The sequence below is a fragment of the Acinonyx jubatus genome, chromosome D2 (assembly GCF_027475565.1).
Source record: "Acinonyx jubatus isolate Ajub_Pintada_27869175 chromosome D2, VMU_Ajub_asm_v1.0, whole genome shotgun sequence".
In the NCBI taxonomy this organism is placed as follows: domain Eukaryota; kingdom Metazoa; phylum Chordata; class Mammalia; order Carnivora; family Felidae; genus Acinonyx; species Acinonyx jubatus.
In genome coordinates, this window is record NC_069393.1 from 44,891,798 (window position 1) to 44,901,789 (window position 9,992).

At 49.7% G+C, this 9,992-nt stretch overlaps 1 protein-coding gene across 1 annotated transcript in view; it reads right to left on the reverse strand.

Annotated features, from left to right (window-relative positions):
* The window catches only part of FRMPD2 (FERM and PDZ domain containing 2), an 81,908-nt gene extending 72,316 nt beyond the window's left edge, over window positions 1-9,592 (reverse strand). The window contains 4 exon segments of the mRNA XM_027062508.2: window positions 682-873; window positions 3,381-3,446; window positions 7,406-7,563; window positions 9,122-9,592. Coding sequence (XP_026918309.2) covers window positions 682-873; window positions 3,381-3,446; window positions 7,406-7,563; window positions 9,122-9,245 — 540 coding nt within the window. The 5' untranslated portion in view covers window positions 9,246-9,592.
* Between the last annotated feature and the right edge of the window lie 400 nt (window positions 9,593-9,992).

The following is a 9,992-nucleotide window of genomic DNA, read 5'->3' on the forward strand; positions in this document are numbered from 1 at the left end:
AGGCTGTCTCCACCTGAGACCACCTTCTGGGTGGGCTTATTTCCCATCCTGTCTTCCCTCCCCCACTCCCGCTCTCCTACAGGCACTTACCCAATAAATAACATGCATAAGCATCACCATTTCTGGCTTTGTTTGGAGGGAACCCTATGTAAGCCAAATGCCTACTATGTGCCAGCCTCTTACTAGGCGGTGGGGAGCACACGGGGCAGCAAATGTGACAAGTGCAGCAGGGGGACCCTCTGCAGACACAAGATAGCAGAGGGAGGGAGGGGCCAGGGACTGTAGGCACAGTCAGGGAAAGTTCCTTGCATGAAGCCTAGTTGAATTTTGACAGGTGACCTGACTCACGGATTACAAACATGTAATGTCATTGTTTCTGTGTAAAGAGCTTCTTGGAAAGATTCCAAGAATCTCAGCCACATTAGAAGTCTGGGCTTGCTCAATCGTCTTTACCAGCGCTGCCCAACAGAACTGCAAGGCTGGGATTGTTCTAGATCTTCCGTGTCCAGTATGGTCATCAGCAGCTGCATGTGGCTACTGAGCACTTGAAACGTGGTAGGTATGACCGAGGAGCTGAAGACTTTACTTGCATTTCAATTAACTATAATTTAGCTAATGTAAATGTCAATAGCTCCCCCTAGCTAGTGGCTCCTGGGTTGAGAAGCGCAGATCTACACTGACCTCCGAGATGGTGCCCAGAACCAAGCCAGCCAGCCGTCTAACGTGGAGACTGGCAGAGGTTGGGTATATGGCCACTTCTTCCCAATGAACCCGACAAGCTTCCAGAACTGACTGCAAGGGGAGCCGCCTGCGAGGCTGGTCTTCACACATGGTCAGCAGAATGGAGCTCAAGGGCTCATGGAGCTGCAGAGGCTGGAGAGAAGAGGGGCTGCATGAGAAGCCTGGACAGCTGAGTCCAATACCTTGTCGGGTGTGCGGTGGGGACTAATGGAAACAGATGATCTCATTACCACTAGACAGACACCTGCTCCTTCTGGAGCGTTTGGGGACGGACACAAGATATATCACCGAGGCCACAAAATGCAGAGCAATGATCTCTACGCCAGCTGTGTGAAGTTTGCTGCTTTCTAGTCTGGAATGTTCTTTGGTACCCAGAGAGCACAAACCTGTGCTTGGAATACTTATGAAAAATAGGTGCTTGACATAGTGGGCATCCACCCATGCCAAGTACACACATCAAACCAGGGATCAGCCTTCAACTCACACCCACCTGGGTAACCTGTCAAATTATTTCTCGATTACTTCTCAAATGCAATTACTTCTCAAATTACTTCCTCAATTACTTTCTACCAAATTACTTCTCGAATTATTTAGGTGGATCTCACTGGGCCTTTCCCCTAGAATGTGAGCTCCAGAAACATAAGGGCTGTGCCTTTTCATCCTTGGGCATTTCCAATGGTCAGCACAAGGTCAATAATCACTGGTTGAACTTTATGTCACATGCAGCCATGAAGCAAAAGAAAAAATATTTGCTTAAGCATTTCCCTTGTGCATTCAAGTGGCCACCATTTATATTGGGAAAGTCCTCAAATTCAGACTCAAAATCAGGCTTTTTGTCCCGCTCACCCATACCGTGAGTCATTTTCGAGGTAAGGGCTGCCCTACCATTTCCTGCCATGGAGCATCAGTTGTGAATTCCCATCTCCATGTGTAAGAGGGATGCTGCGTTCTGGACTCGTACAGCAAATCCCAATGCCTGAACTACAAAGTGGGAGACAGTCCCTGTCTTCAAAGACTTCACAGTCTGATGAGAAATATGGTCACCAAAAGAGACAAGGACTGGGACGCCTGGGTGGTCAGTCAATTAAGCATCCAACTTCAGTTCAGGTCATGATCTCACAGTTTGTAGTTTGAGCCCCGCTTCGGGCTCTGTGCTGACAACTCAGAGCCTGAAGACTGCTTCAGATTCTGTGTCTCCCTCTCTCTCTGCCCCTCTCTTGCTTGCACTCTATCTCTCTCTCTCTCTCTCTAAAAAATAAATAAACATTAAAAAGAGAGAGAGAGATAAGGACTCAAGTCTTGGGGAGCACAGACATGGTGATAACACAGAGGAAAAGGTCTAACCCAACCTGGGGAGGGAACAAGGAGCTGGGGGAAAGAACTTGAACTAAATCTCAAAAAGCACACTGGTGTTAACCAGGAGAAAAGCGGGGGGAGGAACCACAGATAGAAGGAGCAGTATATAGTAAGGATGCCATGTCTGAAAAGAAGGGCACTGTGGGCAGGAGAGAGCCCAGGGGAAAATGATAACACAGGGCCCCTTGTTCAAAACTTTTAAGAATTTCAAGACAGTGACATCAGAGCATTACATCAAGCATGGGCCCTTGTAAGCGCAGGGCACTATTCGATTACACAGGCCACACGCCCGTGAAACTGGCCCTGATTATGGAAGAGCTCCAGAGAGGAACCAGAGCTACAGGTAAGAGCCCAATTTGGGGCTCCAGGTATGCCCTGCTGAGAAGTGGAATCTAACCCCATGAGTAGAGTGGGAAGGTAAGAAGGATATCACACGAGGAGGGATGAGAATACAAAGCACCAGGAAACACTGGGATGTTGAATTAGAGAGACAAAGGTGAGATAGAAGGAAGGAAGGGAGGGAGGGAGGAAGGAAGGGAGGGAGGGAGAAAGGAAGGGAGGGAGGAAAGAAGAGGGAAGGAGGGAAGGAAGGAAGGAAGGAAGGAAGGAAGGAAGGAAGGAAGGAACAAAAGGAAGGAAGGAAGGAAGGAAGGAAGGAAGGAAGGAAGGAAGGAAGGAAAAAAAGAAGGAAGAGGAGAATTCTCTGGCTCTTGTTACCCTGGTCTAAGAAATTCTTATAGTGTGAGATGAAAATTTGCACACACACACACAAACACACATACTCTGTAGTCAAAAGTTTTATACAGTGCTGTGATAAAAGTTTAAAATTTTTCTATGCTTTAAGCTTTCTTGGAGTCTTTAATAAATTACTCTGCAAAATCTTGAAGAGGAAGGTAATAGAGGGAGCATTTTCCCAAATCAATTGAGCACAGAACCCTTTTTCAGGAAAGCATCTCACGTCAGGAACGGCTGCTTTAAAGCCTGTTTTATAAATCTGCATCTATAAAATCCTCTAGTTTGCCACTTCCTCTGAGCAGATAAGTCTTATTTTGCTTGCCAACTCTAAATCGTGGCTGCCTGGATGGCCATGTTGAGTAGCATTCTGTGGTGGTTTCTAAACTCAGCGGGAGCACTTCTGTAACCCGTTGGCAATGCCTTCCTAGAACCCAGGAGGACAGAGTGGTGACACAGAGCTCAAGAGAAGTGGTCCCTGTCCTGAAGAAAACTGCTCATTAAATCCAAAGACATGACCTGGCAAGACTTTGAGTACCTTGTTTACAGACCTGATTTTGTGGGACATGAAAGCCTGCTGACCAGTAGAGGGTCATTCCTAAAGAATAGACGTGCACCTGCTCAAGAGAAAAAGCACAAGATTAGATTTCGGTCACCTCTGGTATTCCATAGTCCTGCAAACAAATCACAATTCCATTTCCACGTGCGGCAGACAGTGTTGGCCGGCTAGCCCCCCCCCCCCCCCCACCATCTGCAACTCCCGTGAACCTCCCGTCTCCCACTCTAGCGGCTTAAAACCACAGTGACCGTGACACCCCACTTTGGCAAGAGACGCAAGGGGAGTCTGTTAAGGGGCTTTTGAGAAAGCTTTTGCTTTACTGACAATAAGAACACAGTCCATGGTCCCACTTTTTCCTCAATTTTGCCTCGAATGCTGACAACATATATGGATCATAGCTGCCATCTTGGGACCATGAGGCAACAGGCACCAGAAAAAAGACCAGCAGCTAAAAAGGGTAAAATGTAAATACACAGCCTGGATCCTCAATGACATTTACTGAGCCGCCGACCAATCCCGAGACTCCTTATGAAGCAAATAATAACTCTATCTGTGGTGCCAGCCGCTGCACTTTAGGCTTTCCGATGGCGCATAGCTGAAACCATCTGCACGTGTCACACTATGGGACAGCCTGCTTTAAAAGTATCACCTGTCAGAAAACAAGATGAAATGGAAGAACATTATCTGACTTCTCCACCCTCACTTTCTTCATCTTCAAAATGAGGATTCTGGGGCACCTGGGTGGCTCAGTCGGTTAAGTGTCTGACTTTGGCTCAGGTCATGCTCTCCCGGTTCATGGGTTTGAGCCCCCCATCAGGTTCTGTGCTGACAGCTCAGAGCCTGGAGTCTGCTTCAGATTGTGGGTCTCCTTCTTTCTCTGCCCATCTCCCGCTCACACTCTGTCTCTCTTGCTTTTAAAATAAACATTAAAAAAATTTTAATAATAAAAAGAAAATAATAATAATAAAGTGAGTATTCTACCTGAATACTCATGAGGATTGAGTAAAAAGAACCTGCAAATGGTCATGAAAATTTTTTATCATTATCGGACGCGGAGCACTTACATGCCAAGCTCTGCTCCAAGCCTTTTACTTACATTAACTCATTCGGTCCTCACCACCATCCTGTGAGGTTGGTATTTTAATTGTCTCCATTATACAGAAGAGGCGACGCAAAGGCAACTTTGGGAACTTTCCCAAAGAAGACCTAAAGCCAGGCACCGGAGCCTTGGCTATGTTGCTTCTGGATTATACTAAGTTTTCAATCGATGTCAGTCTGTTATTGTTGTGGGGCTTCTACCGTAATTGACAAGGCGCATTCTCCTTAGGATCACGGGAAATGACTTTTGAGAACTTCAGAAGGGACACGCTGAGTTCATAAAACATAGTATGTGGAAAATACACGCTTATTTGAGCCATCCACTCAGTTAAGTACAAGTGACTTTGGTTTTGGCTTCTGGCATCCCTAGGTCAAGAGCATGTGTCCAGTATCACACGTGCCAATTGTCTCTCTGACCTTATATCCCCAACCCGATCAACCAGCCCTCTGAGGAACGTGACTAGACACCTGCAGACAAGTTCACAGATTTCATCCTCACCTCTGGAGAAATGGTCTTGACAGCAGATGCTGGAGCCGTGCCCTGAGCACTGCCAGAGGCACCGTCCACACTGGGGAAGTGACCTGGATTCCAAATGCTCTAAGTACCCTTGGTGGTGCCTAAGGCCAAAGTGACAACAGGCTTCCTCCCAAATCCCAAATCCAGCCCCTTAGTACATGCTGCCTGGAGCAGGGTGGTGACGGTTTTGAATGCAACTCCTAGTGCCACGGGAAAGAACAGCATGATCGATTGTTGATGTCTGCCATGAGCACAGGATGGGGTGATAGTGGCTTGAGTGACTCATAGTTAGAGACCAGCGCACACCTTCCACCTGCACTGGAACTCGCCAAGCAGTGGAAAAAATGTCTCTGTGTGCTGGGAGAGCTGGATATTGGTCTGAGGAGAGGAGTCGGCATACATCCTCCAAGGCTCAGGACGGAGCCCAGAGCTGGGGGAAGATTGTGAGCACAGCCTCTGCTGAGACCACTTTCCTGACTGCTCACCTCACCTCCCACAGGACCTGAGCCAAGTTGGATGCAGAGAGGAGTCTGCAGTGGACGGAAGATAAGAGCAATTAACAGAACTGAATGGCAGGGATGTGTTAAGAGGGGTAATGGCCAGGTGACCTGGCCTACTAAGCACCAGTTTGCCACAATTCTTCCCCCCCCCCCAGGAAGCTAAGTCCCCTGCATTTCTGGGGTGCATCAGCATGCACCCCTCTAGTGGCTGCTCAGAAAGTCAGATCCCCCTGGGGTACCTGGGTGGCTCAGTCGGTTAAGCGTCCAACTTGGGCTCAGGTCATGATCTCACAGTTTGTGAGTTGGAGCCCCACATCGGGCTCTGTGCTGACAGCTCAGAGCCTGGAGCCTGCTTCGGATTCTGTGTCTCATTCTTTCTCTGCCCCTCCCCCACTTGTGCTCTGTCTCTCAAAAACAAATAAAATGTTTAAAAAATTATAAAAAAAAGAAAAGAAAAGAAAGTCAGATCCCCTGGCTCCAGCTGTGGCATGTCAGCTGACTCCAGACTGTAGGAGGCACCACCAGAGAGACCCAAACAGAGGGACTGAGAGGCACCCACATCTGTATCTAACACAGGGGTCCAGGGACTTATCCCTGAGATTCTGTCAGTGCAGGAAAGAGTAGAGGGGCTCGGGGTGCTGGGTGTCTGCCTGTGGGTGACAGAGTCAGGGCCACTGCGATGGGGAACTTGATGCTTTCGCTATTGTGATCTGACTTGGAGACACATGGGCCCAGATAAACCAACCCTGGAAGCCACCAAGCCCCTGTTATCTGAGCCTGAAGGAAAAGCAGCCTCCGTTCCAGGACGCCTTCTCCTTCCAAGAGAGGTGGAATTTCCAGGCTGTACTTTTCTCCTGAAAGGATGGCAAGAAGAAGCAGAACTCGCTGATTAAGAGCCCACTATGCCCTGAGTGCTGTGTGCCTGCCTTACACCACTTTCTCCTTAGATTTTCTTCTTATGGGGGCGCCTGGGTGGCTCAGTCGGTTAAGCATCCGACTTCAGCTCAGGTTATGCTCTCGTGGTGCATGAGTTTGATCCCCACATGGGGCTCGCTGCTGACAGTGCAGACCCCACTTCGGATCCTCTGTCCCCCCGCCCCCCCCGGCCCCTGCCCTCCTTACTCTCTTTCTCTCTCTCTCTCTCAAAAGTAAATAAACATTTAAAAAAAGAATTTCTTCTTTTAAAAATTGAATATAATGTTTACTAGACCTTTTGCTATCCAGAAGCAAAACAAGTCCGTGAAAAAACTAAAATTACCACTGATGTTGCCACCCAGAAATAATCTCCCCTGTGTGTGTGTGTGTGTGTGTGTTGTGTGTGTGTTTACTAAACTAGGGTCACATTATACATGCATATATTTAGGTTCTTTTCAAGCCATTAAATAAGCCCCCACAGCCTCATTTTAATGCTATCTTATTTACTGGACATTGTTTCCAGTTTATCACTAATGTCAACAATACAACAATAAACATTACTGCAGTTAAATCAGTCTTTACTCCTACCCTAGGATCAACTCCTGCTTGGGGACGTTTTAGGGTTTTGCTACATGCTGCCACGGGTACCCATGGTTCAGACCGTGTACCCACAACTTTCCCAACACTTCTTTTTGAATATTTATAATAATCTGATGGATTAAGTCAAATTAACCCCGTTTTACAGGTGTAGAAATTGAAGCTTAGAGAAGGTGACCTGTCTTCATCGAATAACTAAAAGACTGGCAAAAAAAAAAAAAAAAAAAAAAAAGCCTGGGAATAATATTCTTTAAATCCATTCTGCCTCAGTGTTCCTCGGTGCTAAACTGGGAGCTGGGGATGCCACCCCGAGGACAGATCCAAAGTCCTAGGACCAGGCCTTTCCCCAGGACAGGCCCAAAGGTGCCACAGAGATGCCCCACAACTTACCTGAGATGCGTCGGGCTGTTCATCGTCACTCTGTTCCTGTAGCAGTTCAGGGGCCTTGAAAGGAGCAGCCTCTATGTGAGAAATGTGGTTCTGGAAAGAAAGACTTCCGGCTGCAGACAGCAGGGCTGACCAGGGACAGACCACATAGTCCGAGGAATCTGAAAACAAGGCCATGATGGGAGTATAGAGACATGACCACTGTCCGGAGGGCCAGTTGTAGGACTGCGACCAGTAGGTGCCCCTGGGATGGACTGAGCAATGCCCAGGGAAACATGAAGTGGATACAACCCAGATACATGCGTGCACAAGACCACGTGTTACCAAGGGCGACCACAGTGGTGGCCAGGAAACCAGCCACCTGCATCCAAATTCCTCAGTGCCCCAAGCGTCTCGAGGTCAGAGGTCCACTTGGAAATAAGCCCAAGTCTGAGTTCTTTGGAGCCAAGCCTGGGACCAAGGCAGCTGGTCTTCTGGGCGTACTGTAGGGGTTCATCAGTCTCCCCTCCCCCATCCCGGAACCGACACCCGGGGCAGGGAGGAGGGAGTGAAGAATCACGGGGAGGGTGAAACTGAATGAAGGTAGTAGAGGTGCACAGCAGCCTCCTTTATCTTCCCACACTGGGACCCGCCTGATTGCTCATGTGGTCTCACTCATGTGTGGGGAGCCTCGGCTGCGGTCTCGCGGGTGACTTCGGAGCTGACATGTGAGTGTGCGTGCTCAGCCTTTGTTCCAGTTATTAACGGAAGGCTTCGCAGCTCCAAATTCACCTTTCAATACCTGCTCCCTGAAGCAAGCTCTCCTTTACAGCGAGTGCGTCATGCAGCTTTCTCAGTAGAGGGCGCTAGAGAGACATGGCGGGAGGCGGGGCCCTCCTGCTGTTTTGGGTCTCAGAGCGCGGGCGGGAGGACACTTGGTGACGCTCTGCCCTGACAAAGGACCCGTGGTCCAGCACGCACCTCCCGGCCCCAAGTGATCACTGCTTCTGCACAGACGCTGCGGGCTCCAGGCCCCCTGGCAGCACTAGCTCCGGAAGTTATGTCTCCCCCCTGCCCTCCTCCATCCAGAGGGTCACCCTCGCCCCTGGTGGCTATTCCTGTGCCTCGCTTGTCCAGTCAATGCCAGACCCTTCTGGCCCCGCAAAGCAGCGAACTTCGCCTTCATCGTGGGCTCCAAGCACAGCAATTCCAGCAAATCTGAACCCCGATCTGGGGAAGGGGCTTCCCTTCCAAGTTTGTCCCTCACTGGTACTTCCCTCAGTCCTGGGGAACCATATCTTACAATTACTCTTCTGTTGGAATTTAATAATTCTTTATATTAACCTCCCTCCCGCTCTTTAGACCCCCTAGCGTGTGGGTTCTAACCCCTGATGGGGCACAGGTGATACACCATCTGGCAGGAGACAATATGGGAGTGTCAGCAGGGCAGCCCCCTGCCTCCTGTCCCTTATGCTCAGACTGTCCAGGTGTTGGGAGAGGCCCATATAGCTGCAGCCACTAGAAGCTCCCTAGAAGCAAGGCCTTTTTTCAATTCTGCTGCATGCCATGGGTCCGAGAGACAGGCCTGCCTTCCCAGGGCAACTCCATAGGCAGGTGTCATTTGACTACTTGATCTAATGCTTTGGACTGATACCAGATCTGAGAAGCAGCAGTCAGAGATGGTTTGGGAAGCTTTGCGTTCAACTCCCTGCGATTCATGTGGCCCAAACACCCTCTTACCTTCACGAATGTCTTCCAGGAGCCGCTCCGCAGCTAGGTACAAGAGGGACCAGATTTCCTCCTCCGACAGAGCTTCGCCCCTGACCTGCAGGGTGCTGGCCAGGGTCACAGAGGCCCGGCTCATGCCTGCAGAGACATGCCTGTGGCAGAGTCCCCACAACGTCCACCAGCTCTCTGGGCCCGTACTCACCGCTCCAGCCCAGGCACAGCCCAGCCCCCTCTGCGGCCTGGCAACACCATGTTTTCATCACCTGCATCCCCGGGGCTGGGCACAGGGCTAGGCACACAGAGGAAGCTACAGAAATGTTTTCTGGGGGGGACCTGCGAGGCTGCCTGGCTGAATCAGTGAATGAGGAAATAAACTCCGAAATGAAAGCTTAGGCGAATGAATGAATGAATGAATGAATGAACAAATGAACCATGAGAATGGCACCGCCCTCTGAGCTGGGCTGCGCTGTTGAAAAGTGCTCCCTTGGCCCAGGTAGCATCCTCTGCCTGCTCTCCTCTGTGTCTGGGAAAGTAGGTTAACGGCATTTTTTTTTAAATCTCCACTACATGATTCATGGCTTTTCCCCTGCCACACGCCGAGTCGGATGTGGCGCCAGCACCAGCCCTGTCTGTAATGATCACGACACCTGCCTGAGGAGTGAAAATCACTGGAAGGAAGGCGAGTCCTGTGTTTTGAAAAAGTGCAGGCTCAGGGAAGCGCGGGACTGACCCGCCGGAGGAGGGGTGAGGGAGGCTGGTCTTCTCTTTTCCTCTCTTCTTAGAAGGGCTCCTTTTGACCAAAGCTGACATTTAAATGTCTGTCCTCCTGACACAGCTGCCACCCACTAATCTCCAGCCCCAGGTGGGGTGACAGCAGGAAGAG